The sequence below is a fragment of the Vombatus ursinus genome, unplaced genomic scaffold, assembly GCF_900497805.2.
Source record: "Vombatus ursinus unplaced genomic scaffold, bare-nosed wombat genome assembly UNPS02014973.1, whole genome shotgun sequence".
NCBI lineage: Eukaryota > Metazoa > Chordata > Mammalia > Diprotodontia > Vombatidae > Vombatus > Vombatus ursinus.
The window spans coordinates 12,322,058-12,336,601 of NW_020954751.1; the positions used below are offsets into that span (position 1 = coordinate 12,322,058).

General features: G+C 42.1%; 1 protein-coding gene across 1 annotated transcript in view; it reads right to left on the reverse strand.

Moving 5' to 3' along the window:
* Positions 1 to 9,893, reverse strand: part of ST3GAL1 (ST3 beta-galactoside alpha-2,3-sialyltransferase 1) — a 35,863-nt gene extending 25,970 nt beyond the window's left edge. The window contains exons 1-2 of the mRNA XM_027845484.1: positions 9,286 to 9,893; positions 6,281 to 7,163 (exon numbers count right to left, since the gene is read on the reverse strand). Of these exons, the coding sequence (XP_027701285.1) occupies positions 6,281 to 6,592 (312 nt within the window). The 5' untranslated portion in view covers positions 6,593 to 7,163; positions 9,286 to 9,893. The remainder of the gene's footprint in view (positions 1 to 6,280; positions 7,164 to 9,285) is intronic.
* Positions 9,894 to 14,544: the final 4,651 nt, after the last annotated feature.

Consider the following 14,544-nt stretch of genomic DNA (forward strand, 5'->3'; position numbering starts at 1 on the left):
TTATAATAATAATTATAATAATTATAATTATAATTATTTTTTTATAATTTTTTATAATTTTCAGCTCTCCCCTCCCCAAGTTAGGTAATAGACTACTCTAGTCATGTTAGAGATAGAGAGCGTAAAGCCACAAGTATAAGACTATCCACAGGAATTCAGGTCACAGAAGTCAGTTTGTTAGTGCTGGGAGAGACTTCAGTGATCAATGCAGTCTAAATCCCTCATTCTCACAGATAAGGTGAAGACAGGGAGTGATGCCTAAAAGATCACACAAACTAGAAAGTGGGAGAGCCCGGTTTAAAATCCACTTACTTACTTACTACAACCTTCTAACCACTCTTGAGTCAATGGGTCAACAGGCATTTATTGAATGCCTACTATCTATCAGGTGGGCAGCTAGGAGGTACCCTCAGGAGTCAGGAAGACCTGAATTCAAATCAGGCCTCAGACCCTTACTAGCTGTGTGACTCAGGGCAAGTCACTTAATCCTGTTTGCCTCAGTTTCCTCATCTGTAAAATGAGCTGGAGAAGGAAATGGCGAATCACCCATATCTTAACCAAGAAAACCCCATATGGGGTCATAAAGAGTTGGACCTAACTCAAAAATAACTGAACCAAAAAAGTACCAGGTAATGTACTAAGGGCCAGGGATATAAGGAAAGACAAAAGCATGATCTTTGTTTGGGGGAAACTCTATGGACTAGGTACGTACTGGGTGTAAGTGGATGGTAATCTCAGAGGGAAGGTGCTAGAAGCTGGCAGGGGGGAGGACTGGGAAAGACCTCTTGAAGAAGGTGGGGAGATGGTATGCAGCACTCTGTAGGTTACAAAACACTTTCACACCTTTTAGACTTCATCCTGCCTCACCACAATTCTGGGAAGTAGACAGAGTAAATATTATTTGACTCATTTTGGACAAAACAGAGGCTCAGAGGGATTAGGTTACTTGCTCAAGCACACGTAGCCATAACTGACAGAGCCAGCGTTCTGACTCCATACCTAATACTATTCCTATTACTCTCAACTGAACCCCCAGCTTGAACCCGGAAATCATTAAGTGAGCTCATCTTTCTTGTTTCCTCGCCAGTTTTCTAAACGTCTGACTATATAGTTGGCTCTTGCATCATGCCCTGAAGACTTGAACAGAAGAGAAACATGAGAACACCAGAAACACCACAGAATCACTCAATCAAAGACTTAGGGAATTGGAATGGGGCTCAGAAGGCCCAACTCTGGCCCTCATTAGGAATCCTCTTAATCGAACCCTTATAAGTGGCCATCCAGCTGCTTCATATCGTGTCAGGCAACTCCCTATTTCCCAAGGCACCCCATGACATTTCTGGACAGCTCAGAATGTCACTTCTTTTCCTTCCAGTGAGAAGATCTGTTCTGTGGCCCAGGACTGTTCCAGTCCAGGAATCTGTCTCTAACAAGGGGCACCATGTTAGACATGGCCTAGACATGGCCTAGACATGTGCTGTCTGTGATGGGAGGGTACAGTCATCCTCTTCCCTGATCCAGGTTTAGTGGTTCGGGATCTCTTCCAAAACCCTGGAAACCGTAAGCTGAATGCAAACTCAACATAATACAAGGCAGATGTTAGTTGTGGCTACCAAAAAAGCAGCTGTAATCTTGAGTAGCATCGGAAGACAGAAGATGGTCAGAATGGGAGATGTGATAGCCTCACTATACTCTGCCCTGGTCTGACCACATCTGGATAAAAATCAATTCTGTTCAATTCTGGGGGCCATATTGTAGGAAGGATACTAACAAACGGGAGTCTGGCTAGAGGAGGGCAATCTGGGAGCTCCTCTGAGAGGTGAGACTGCCATCTTATCTTGACTAGAACCACACATTCACATCTTCCTGTCACTTCTCCAGCCATCTCCAGACCATCTCATGGTGTGTATCACCCCCTCACCCAGCTTTGGAGCTCTTCTTTGGGGACTGTCTTCCCCCATTAGAATATAAACTCCTTAAGGGTAGGGACTGTCTTGCTTATCCATATTACTATTCCTAGCACTTAGCACAGTGCCTGGCACATAGTAAGTGTTTAGTAAATTATTTATCTATCTCTCCATTCATCTATCCATCTGATCCATCCATCCATCCATCCATCCATCTGATGCGTCTGTCTGTTCATCCATCCCTCCATCCATCTATCTGATCCATCCACCTATTTCTCTCTCTCTCTCTCTCTCAATCAATTTAAGAAATTTGGGATTCTGATGTACAGAGAAGACAGCATTGGGGTGGGAGCCAGAGAATCTGAATTCAAATCTGAATTCTATCACTTATCATAGTACAATATAGTGAGGACCTTAGAAGTTATCCAGTCCAACCATTCATTTTTACAGGTGAAGAAATTGATTGGCCCAGGGCCACATAGCTATTGAGTGTCTGAGGCAGGATTTAAATCCAAGCCTTTCTGCTTACAAGTCCAGGGCCCTATGCTGCTATAAACTACATAAGTGATTTGGGACAATTTATTTAACCTCTCAGTTTCCTCATCTGTAGAATCAGAGTTGGACTAAATGGCTTTTAAGGCCTCTTCCAGCTTTAATTCTGTGATCCTTTTTTTTTTTTAAACTGGAGAAAAATAAACTTGGGTGAAGACAGAGGCGAATCATTACATAGAAATAGTTAAAAGGTTTTCATGTGCAAGTGGGATTATAGTTAATTTTGTGTGGCTTCAGAGGGAAGAATTAGGAGAGAAGGTTAAGGTCACAGGAAGGTCAAGTCTGGCTCAATACAAGGGTGAACTTCCTAACTGTTGGAATTATCCAAAGACAGAACAGACTTTCTCAAGGTATAGTGAGTCACTTATCCATATACATATTTAAAAAGGAACTGAGTGAACACTGGACTGGAGCCAATGCAGAAGGAATTCATATAAAGGTTGGCAGGTTGGACTAGATCATCTCTGAGACAGTGTGATTAATATGCACGTATAACAGTACAGTGGGAAAATAATTAATTAAGAATTTACCAAGCATCTGGGCAGCTAGGTGGCACAGCAGATAGAGCATGGAGCCTGGAATCAGGAAGACCTGAGTTCAAATATGGCCTCAGATACTTCCTAGCTGTGTGACCCTGGGCAAGTCACTTCACCCTGTTTGCCTCAGTTTCCTCATCTGTCAAATGAGCTGGAAAAAGAAATGGCGAACGTCTCCAATATTGTTGTCAAGAAAACCCCAAATGGGGTCACAAAGAGCAAGAAACAACTGAAAAAAAATGACTAAACAACAAGAAATAGGCAGAATATTATGCTGGGATCCAGGGAGATACAAAGTTAGGCAATATCTGCCCTCAGGGAGCTTTTGGTCCAGTAGATGTACAATCAATCAGTCAAGAAGATTTATTAAATGCTTGCAATGTGCTGGGTACCATGCCAAGATCCAGGAGTAAAAAGAAAGGCAAAAATAGTCTCTGCCCTTAAAGAACTCACATTCTAAAGAAGGACATAACATTACAAATAATTGGGTGGAACCAAAATATACTCAGAGTACAGTGCAGATTTAAGCATATTTTTCCACTTTCTTTGTTTCTTGCTTTTTATTTATTTTTCTGACACATAGCTAATATGGAAATGTTTTGCACAATTTTATGTTTTTAATTGGTATCATATTGTTTGCCCTCTCAGTGGGTTGGGGGAGGGACAGCAAGGAGGAAGAGAATTTTTAATTAAAAATTTCAAAAAAATGAATGTTAAAAATAAATTATTTTTTAAAAGGATATACTCAGAAAAGATGAAAGGTAGCTATAGGAGGGAAGGAGCTAGCAGGTGGGGGGGGGCACGCCTGGGAAAAGCCCCCAGTATAGAATGTGATTTGAGCTATGTGAAGTCAAAGAAAGCAGGAGGCGTAGGTGAGGGAGAGCATTCCAGGAAACGAGAAGAACCTGGACAAAGGTATGGACATGAGTAATGGAGCGATGTGAACAAGGAAGAGCCAGCAGGGCAGTGTAGTTGGGTCACAGAGTGGGAGAAGACTGGAATGGCTGAAAGGGGCCTGCTTATCCAGATATTTCAATGTCAAACAAGAGCTTTTATCTCATCCTGAAGTACTAGAACAGGTAGCCGCTAGAACTCAGTGAGCAGGGGTGATAACACCTTCAGACCCAAGTTTTGCAGCACTTTGGCAGCTAAATGGAAGATGCATTGAAGAAAGGGAGACTTGAGGCAGGGGGACCAGGGTACAAACACAAACTGCTATAATTCACAAAAACAAATACAAAGGTAGGGGTGAGGACACAGAAGTTCTAATCGCACCTTTGCTACCATGGTGACCTCAGTCCTGGCTCAAACCCTCTCCACCTCAGTTTCTTCAGCTGTAACTAAGGATAATAAACAACTACTTTCCTGATTAACCTTCTGGATTATCTAGAGGACCAAATGAGGCAATACATGTGAAAGCAGATTTTGGAAAGCATAAAGTGTAAGAAAAGGCTGAGCAAGGTCTCCATCTTTTGAATTGTCATTGTACTCGGTGATTCTGAGAATGAATAATGAGCTCAACGCTATGGGTCATGAGCCTTCCCTACCCCTTTCACAATACCCACACGGGACTCACGGACAGCATATCTATAGACTTGGCCTCTTTCTGTAAAGGGCATGTGTGTGGGAAGGGAGTGGGGATTGGCAATGTCAGGTGCTTATCTTGGAATGTGAGGGGAGCTCGAGAAAGAGGAGATTCCCATGGGGGCTCTGGGGCAGAGGTTTGTGGTTGGATTGGGATCAAATGGGAGAGAGATAATGGAGAGGGAGGCAAAGCCAAGAGGAGGGAGAAAAGTGAAGCGGTGTCAGGCCACTGCAGTAGGAAAGTATGCTAGGAGAGAACGAAGCCAAGTGCTTGTATCTGTATTCCCGGCACTTAGCACAATGCCTCGTACATAAAAAGTACTTAATAAATTCTTTACATCTATCTATCATCTATCCATTTTATCACCTATCTATCCATTTTCCATTTATCTGTCTATCCATCTACTTATCAACTTTTTTATTCATCTACTTATCCATGTTTCTATCCGTCTTTCCAGCTATCACCTATCTATTCATTTTTTCATCTTATCTATCCCTTCTATCTATCCATCCATTTCTCCATCTCTCCATCTGTCTACCTACCTACCTGTCTTCTCTCTGTCTCTCTCTCTGTGTCTCTCTGTCTCTGTCTCTGTCTCTCTCTCTCTCCATACCCAGTCTCACTATTTACTGGCTGTGTGACCCTGGATAAGGCACCTGTAATGAAGGTTACTAATTCAGAGTATCCATGATGATACCAATATGATCACACACTCCCTACTCCCTTTATGCCTTCATGACTTTCAAAAGTAGCTGTACCTAAAAAGAAATGTATCTCTCTCCAGCCAATTTTGTGATGAGACTCTCCAAATTTAGCCAGGCTGGTTTTCAAATGACATCTATATTTAGGCTATGACCTGAGTTCAAATGTAGCCTCATCCACCTATTAGTTGTGTGAGGCTGGACAAGTCACTTAACTCTGTTTGTCTCTGTTTCCCCATCTATAAAATAGGGATAACAGTACCTACCTCCTAGGATTGCTGCGGGGATCAATTGAGATCAATACTTGTAAAGCACTAGCACAGTGCCTGGCACATACTAAGTGCTATATAAATGTTAACTATTATTATTATTATTACTGCTGCTATTGTTATATCTATCTTATCAAGGAGAAAAATGAGCACTGAGAGATCAAGTGATGTGCAAAATTTGTAGAATTCACAAGTAGGAGAGGTAGGACCAGGACTATCACCCTGATCTCATGTCCCGACCTAGTTCATCTTTTCACAACAGCCCCTTCACTATCTCCTCTCAACCATATCATTGCATACTTTATATTGTCTGCAGCTGTTCTATGTCTCCTGGAACATAAGCTTCTTAAAGGCAGGGACTGTGCCCTATATGACTTTTCCAGGGGTTGGCTGGTAAACTTTTAGCAACTGACTCTTTGAAAAAGAAATTTGCCCAGGACAGACTTTTAAGTTTAATATAAACTATTAACACTTTCTTTCTTAAGTCTTAGTCAATCAACAAAACAATACACCAGTCCCTAATCTGTAGCCTGCCAATTGCTGAAGTGTAAATGCTCACATTGAAAATTTAACAATCAGTCAGAAGGACCACCACATCCCTGGCCTTCTCTCCCACATCCCCTCCCACACTGTACAACCAGCACCACTGGGCACACAATCAGCACACAGCTAACAGTCACTGGTGGACCCTGTAGGTTCAGGCACCCAAGTTCTGCCCCCAACTACTTACCATCCACCATCTATAGGTGTCATTCTCCAAGAAAGCATTCTGGGCATTCAGCAATGGCTGCATCGTCTGATTAAATCTCTCATCGAACCAGGGTGCAAACCCAGTCTCTGAGATGCACTGGGAGCAACTACAGGGTCTTTCGGGCTGCTTCAAGAATCTTTTGAAATGCTCTGAGAAATGCATCACCATCTGCTTGGGGAACCAGGTGTAGGCAGTTGTGGTGTGAGCATAGTTCAGGAAGAAGGATGTGAGAAAAATCAGAAGAAGGACAAAGGTAAACACTTTCAGGCCTTTCTTCCTGATCATTGCCATCTTTTTCCCCTGGGGGGAGTCTTAGTAGGCAGGAATAAATTAAGAGGTTCCCAGGGACTGAAAAATTGGGACAAGGCCTTATCTGGTCAGAGGAAGAGAGAGGCTATCCCTACTGCAGGTGTAAGGCCAACCCCAAATTCATCTCTTTGAGAAGAAGTCTTCCATTGTCTCCTGAAATTTCTGTAATCTTCTGGAAACAGAAACTGTATCATGTGGGGAGTCTCTGTTCTATTTATCTTATCGTTTAGTGTTTAAAATAAAATAATCCTGGTTCTGTTTCTTCAGTCCTCCTAAACAGCGACCGATTTCTCTCTTTGAGGCTTTAATCAAAACAAATAACAGTAATTTCCTTTCCCTGTTCAAACAGATTGAGAGGCAATTAATATCTGTGTCAGAGTCTGGCTAGCCTTCAGGCGGAGAATATCAATGAAGGAACCCGCTGCAAGATGAAAGATTCTTTCCCTCACACCTCCGAGAAAAGTTTGTCCTCCCTGGGATTGAATCCTGAATGCCAATCAAAGGAGCAGGCGAAAGGGCCAGGACGCTTGGATCACAGAGACCTGGCTGTCATCTGCACGAAAGAAGAAAACAGAATGAAACTCTGTTGAGTACTTGAAAAAAAATCACCCATTTGCTTTCACATCCCTAGCTTTCCTCTCTCTGTTTCTCTTCCTCTCTCCTCCTCCCCAACTTCTGATTAAAAAAAAAAAAACAGTTTAAAACTGCTAGGTAGAGGCTTCCAAGCAAAAGCAGGGTCAACAACGGCCCCAAGCTTCAGGGTCTCTATAAAGGGAGGACCATGTTGTTATCTACATTTTTTTATAAATAATGAAACTGAGATGCAGAGGAAGAAAATGATTTGCAGATTAGATCATAGACACAGGGCTGGAAAGGCCCTGGTAGGCATAAATCCGGAACTGGAAGGGACCTCCAAGACCATCTAGCCCAACCCACTCATTTGCAGATGAGGAAACTAAAGTAGAATAAAACTAAAAGAAGTGTCTAAAGTCACATAGTAAGTGGCAAGGCTGGGAATCAAATGCCACTTGTGGGCCTCAGTTCCCTCATTTGTGAAAGGTTGTGCTAGAACAGCATCTGAGGTTCCTTCAGTTCCAGATCTATGATTTTTTGTCCCCCAATGCCATGGTTTTTACATCAAACTACACTGCCTACAGCTAAATATAGAGTCATCTGGCTAAGTGCATATGAAGCCAGGATTAGAACTTAGGTTCCTATGCTTCAGGGCCAATGCTCTTTCCCCTGCTCCTCCCCCTTCCAAATAATGGCAAAAGGGGCAGTTGCCCAAGTTGTCCGAATTGTTACCAAGTAATTAACTGTTTTTATTAGAGAAGACACTCTTGGATGGGGTTGCTCCAAACCCCCAACTGATCTTAATAGTGATAACAGCTCATTTTTATATAGGACTTTAAGGTACATCTTATTTAATCGTCATAAGAACTCTGTGAGGTAGAGGCTTATTATCAGTCCCATTTTACATGTGAGGAAACAGCAGCTAGGTGGCAGAGGACAAAGAGCTCTATTACAGTTGGAATCAGTTAGACCTAAATTGGAATCCTGATTCCGATACTTATTAGCTGTGTGATCCTGGGCAAGTTACTTAACACTGACCAGTCTTGAGTTTCCTCATCTGTAAAATGGGGATAATAATGGCACTTAACTACCAGGGCTGTTGAGAAGATTTGATGAGATAACATATTAAAGTGCTTTGCAAACCTTATAGTGCCCTGTTATGATCACCATACTCATCATTATTGATAATGAAGATAATGATACTAATAAAAATAATTTTAAAAATTACTTGTCCAGGGTCACACAGTTAATTATCAGAGATAGGATTCAAACCCAGGTAATACTGAATCTACATCTTGTGCTCTTTCAAGAAGGTTAGGCTTCATTCAACTCAGATTAGTTTTTCACCTTCAGTTTTGTGACTCTTACACCAAAGACACTAAGGACATCACAAGTAGTTTTTATACCCAGTCATGCTTTAATACAAAGGGTTCTCCTTACAGCAATCCTGAGGAGTACATTATTATTATTCCATTTTAGAGGTAAGGCCAGAGGCAGTACTAGAACTCAGATCTTCTAGCACTGAACACATGGATCTTTCCAGGACACCCAAACTGACCCCATGTTTAAAGACACCCTGGCCTCTTCATAAGATGGTGGCCACAATGGCGGTCTTTTAGATAAAGAGCCCTTCTCCCTGACCCATAAAGGCTCTCATTCCCCTCTCTCCTTGATCTAAATGATGGTGAGTGGGAAAGAAGTTAGGACAGCATACAGAGACTCTGGGAAGGGAGTTCCACACTTGTTTGGGCAGAATGTACCCCCATTTCAGGAACAATTTAAAGTTGGTTCCTTCCCCAACCTGACATGGACCAATTATGATTCACTGTCTGCTAGACAAACTCTCCACCTTTTACTAAACAGCATCCAAAAGCAGTATACTACAAGGCATAGTGACTCCTTGATTAATCAGAACATAATTAAAATTTGAGGTTGTTGTCATTTCTTTGTATTTTTTTTGGAAGACAGAGGCACAGCTCAAGGAAATAAGAGGTTATCAAAAAAGAAATGCCCAGAGAAGGAACAATCCAACCAAAGGACCCATTCACATACATCTTCTTCATTCACATCTCTAGGCCCAGAAAAGGAGAACTAATACTCACACTTGTGGCCCCATTAAGGTCCTCACTTATCCACCAGCTGTGACCTCTCCCCTCAGAAGCTCCCATAGAATGTATTTTGATCTTCTCTTGTAGCATTTAATCATAGAATCATAGGTTTGGGGCAAGAAGGGACTTGCTATCCTTATCAAAGCGGGAGAAAGGGACTGAAAAGAGAAGCAGCTTCACGAACAAAGGCTAAAGCCATTGCTTCTCAGCTAACCCTTGCAAATGTCCGTTAATTCCGCTTCCGTTCGCCCCTCTCCATCCCAAGTCATTCTGGTTAATCTCAGCAGGACTTGGATTCAACCCCAGTGCTGGTGATTTGAGACCTCGAAGTCCCGTCATCCTCTACATCTGGTGCTGCAAACCTTCCTCCTTGCAATGGAGAGTGGGAGGAGGGGAGAGGAGAAAATGTTCAAAGTGCTGGGACAGCTGGGGCCTCACCCCACCGGAAGCAACTCGCATGTGGCAGGGCCTGGTCCCGGCAGCATCGCACTGGTTTTCCTAAAATGTTGACTTTAAGGCGCTGCTCTGGTCCTCTGCTTTTATGCTGAGAAGGGTCCTGTCCCATCGTGCTCTCCTGCTCCTCCCCGTCTCTACTTGCCTGACTCAGATCTGGAGACACGTAGACCACTTCCTCAACTGAGAGCTTCCGTATCAGCCTCCGGCATCTCAGTGACAACAGAACTCAAACCCTCTGTCACCTGCTATCTAATGTTTGTCAGGATGTGGTTTTTCCCCTTCCTTCTGAACTCATGACACTTGATACCGTTCTGCAAACTCTTACTCAAGTTTTCATTATACCTATTTGTGCACCTGTGTAATTCCCTTAACACCACCTATAAGTTCCTTGAGGGCCTCTGTTTCTCACTCTAACACCTAGACTAATAATAATATCACATTTATACGGCATTTTAACATTTTAAAGTATTTCTATCCCACCCTCCAAACCCATTTTATAGATCGGGAAGGCAAGGCTCAGGGAGGCGATGGGATTTGTCCGTGGTCACAAAGCTGTTTAGTGTAGGATCAGGGTTTCTTCTCTCTCCAGGTCCAGCTATACCACATTGCCTCACAATTAAGTACACCCTTAATAAGTGTTTGTTAAGTAAATGTTCAGGCCATCTTAAAATGAGAGAGTAAGGGTTGGAAATGAATCAGCATACAATAGTCTCCATAAATGATAAGTGGGAATGTTTACCCTTCGTGGATAGCATGGGACTGAACTAAATGATCTCTACAGCCTCTTCCAGCCTGAACCTTCTATGAAATGAAAAGACTGGCAACAGAATATGTCATAGCCACAGGAAGGGGGGAGGGGTGGGAGTGCATAGGATATCCTCTGGAAGGTCATGCTCTGGTCCTTTAGGCGGACAAACGGGAACAGTCGATGACAGTCTGGATGTAATCCCTTCATTTCCAATCCTGTGCATTTTGGTCAATAAGTCAATGATCCGCCTGAGTGCTTGACCCACTTAGCCCTGCCCAAATGTTTGGTTCTGGGCTGGTTTTAATCAGTTCTTACACAAGATCTAGAAGCAGCCACAGAAGTATTTGGGAGGTGAGGGAAGTGTGGGAATGACTGCTAAAGCATAGCCCCCACAAATAAAATAAGAATGATCTTTTTTGGGGGGCACACTTTTAAATTCTGACTACTCCCCACTGGTGAGGCCCCCTGACACTTGTTGCTGGCCTAAAGAACGTTCAGTCAAGATTACAGATGATGAAAAATGAGGATAAGAAGGGGAGGTGAAAGATGGGAAAAGGGAAGGATAAGGAAGGACAGGGAAGGGGGGTGGGGGGAGGAACAACACTCCAAAGCAGTAATTTATAGTAATTGAGCCTGAGCACCAAAGTGAATGCATGCGAGCAGAGACATTCTTGCTTAGGGTTTCTAAAAGATCTGGCCCTGAGACTTCAGAAATCCATGGAAATTTCTTTTTTATATCAACACAAGAGGAAGCTGCCCAAAGTGTTGCTGAATCTGAAGAGCAGGGGGATGGAGATGGGGATGTGTGCTCTCAGGAATGTGACACGTCCTAGAGAGGCGTGTGATTGTGAAAACAAGGCTGCTTTCCTTCTCCGTCCCCCACCCCCACTTCTCCCCACGCCCAGCAAAGACAGGGGCCAGTCTGGTGTCTAGGCCTAGTTCTGTAAAGGGTTCACTTTGTGAGACATCGGGCAAGTCACTTCTCTTACCTATAATATGAGGAAGCAGGTCCTTTCAGCTCAAACAATCGGTGAACTCTATGAAAGTCTAGATGTCATTAAAGAAGAGGAGGAGAATAAACCTCAATTTCCCTTTTGATCTAGAGAAATGGAATATTCCTAGACACTGAGCAAGGAAGAAACTGAGAATCTCCTTCCAAGTCTTTCCCTTCCTCCAGAAACAGGAGGACTCTTTGCAACATTTCTCAGATTTTCTCAGATTATCTCAGCAAACTCTAAGCTTCTCAGGGAGCTAGCTCAGGGTAGGGGCTCTTTGGGGGTTGGTCTTTGTATTACTAACACTAGTAGAGTGCTTGATATATAGTAATAATAATTAACGCTTGTTTAAGAGAGATATAAAATTTAGATAGGACCTTTCTGTGTCCTCATGGAGCTTATAGTATATTAGAGGGATAAAACACGCAGACAATTATAATACAAAATAATACATGAGGGGAAAAGCAGTGGTAGGTGAGGTTTTGGGTGTGGTAGGAAGGGAAGGGGAGTGTTATTTAACTACCAGAATATCAGGAAAGACTTCATGAAGGAAGTAACATTTGAATTGAGCTTTTAAAAGGGTAGATAAGAATTCAATAAATGGAGATGACGCATGAGGGAAGGGAGAAAAGGCTGATTCCAGGCAGAGGGAGCAATATGGACCAAAGCATGGAGATGGGAAACTACAGAACTCATATGGGAGATGACCAACTGTCCAGTTTGGCTGGAGAACAGAGTGGGTAGATGTGAAGGGTATGAGATAAAGGTGGAAAGGCAGAGTGGCAACAGGTTCTGGAGGGCCTTGGATATCAGGCAAAGAAATTTGAACTTTACTTGGTAAGTAATGGAGAGTCACTGAAGGAATTTGAAAATAATATATTTATGTATAAAGAAAATAAACTTTGAGTGTAGAATGATTAAAGGGGTGACAAGAGTAGAAGTGGAAAGATAATGATTGTGGTTATTATTAATATCACTATCATTACAAAATATGAGGGTATTACTGCCCCAGACAAGAGTAATCTCTTTCTTGCCTCTGAAAGTCTATACGTATCTCTTACATTGCACTGAAAATACACTGCCTGATATTGCTATTAACTAATCTTGTATTTTATTGTCATTTTTCATTTTTAAAAATTTATGGGCCCTTTCTCCCCTTGTCCCCCAATTAGATTTTAAATCTCCTGAATCCCAGAGATTAGCTTTAGAAGTGACAATGATACTGTTATGGAAAATGACATTATTGAGGACATATATGACTAGAAACAGAGTTTGAGGGGGAAGTGAAATAGCGTAAATAAGAGATAATACATAGATAGCCAGAGTGGCATATTGGTGCCCAAACCAGGACCGAACTACTATAAAAGTTTTATAGGAAAACATTTACAAGCATCACACACAGGATGAGAAGATGGTGAAGGGGTTACATTCTGCACCGGTGAGTGCAGCATTTACACTCTCTCCCTTAGAGTATCTAAATTCCAAAACACTATGACAACTGAAACATATGTATAGGGTCCTTTTCACTCTTCCAAGACACTTTTACACCTATCATCTCATTTGAACCTCAAAACCACATTAGGATATAGGCAAGACAGGAATTAAGGCCCCTATTTTACAGATCAGGAAACAGAACTTTGGAAGGCCCAAATTCACATGGTAAATTAATAGAAGATCCAGGACTCTAACCAAATTTTCCCAATTTAAGTTCCGTGTGCTTTCTGTGATAGCACAATGCCTCTCTTTATAGCTTTTTGCTGCCTCAGTGCTTCTGCACAGGGTTCTACATGAAGAACTCAACAAATGTTTGGTGGTGCTGGTGGTAATGGTGGTACACAATGTGGTGCAATGGAAAGACCACTGGATTTGGACGCAGAGGACTTGAGTTTGAATTCTGGCTTTGCCACTTAATGACTTTTGTGAATTTGGGCAAGTATCTATCCTTTTCTGGGCCTCACTTTTCTCATCTATAAAACATGGGGGTTGAACTAGATGGTTTTTAAGGGCTCTACCAACTCTAAATCCTATAATCCTCTAAAGAAAACCAGAGGAAGAGGTTGATAGGTTTTGCCCTCCTTCCCCTCCTTCCTCTATTAATGGCGGGTGATCTGTTCCATCTGCTTTCACTTAGGGCCTTTGTGCTCTGCATACTCTCCATTCTGTTCACTTGCAATAGAACACACAAACCTATTTTCCAGCTAACCCATTTTTAAGAACATGATGAATATTTCTGGTCATTTAGCTTTTATTAGTGTTCCTGATGAGAAGAAACCCTAAGGGATGTTTGCCACACTCTTTGGTATTCTAAGGGAATGACCAACCAAGTGTTACCTTAATGTATATAGGCACCTTGAATTGGCAGGTCAGGTGATGATACAGCCCAAAAAAAATCTGTGATTCAGAGCCCCACCCCCAAATGGTGGCTGGCCCATGGGACCAAAGAACAGCACGTGGCAGGGGCACTGCCTCCAATTTAATTCACTGAGTCAACCAGACCTGCTGTCAGATCTCAAAGATCTGAAGAAAATGGCAGGCTTGTTTCTATTTCAATTACTGCAAATACATTTGCTTCTCTGGATGCTCAATTACCCAAAGTAATTCTGAGATACTCATTTGATTCAGTTAATAAAATGAGTATAAATCAATCTTCTACATACATGCAAATTTCTGTTGAATCAGGACTCTGTGCCTTCCAAGAATGTTCTTCACACACACACACACACACACACACTCACAAACACAAATGTACGTACTCACAACATATATACAGGAACATACCCACAGAAACACAACTACAAAAATATATACAGAAACCCACTGAAAAACACATAAAGGAACAAACACAGATTCAGATAGACATAAATATATATATATATATATATATATAGTTAATGATGATGATGATAATATAGTTAGCATTTTAAGATTTGAAGAGTTCTTTTTTTTCTTTTTTGGTAAGGCGATTGTGGTTAAGTGACTTGCTCAAGGTCACACAGCTAGTACTTGTCAAGTGTTTGGTCTGAGGGCAGATTTGAACTCAGGTCCTCCTGACTT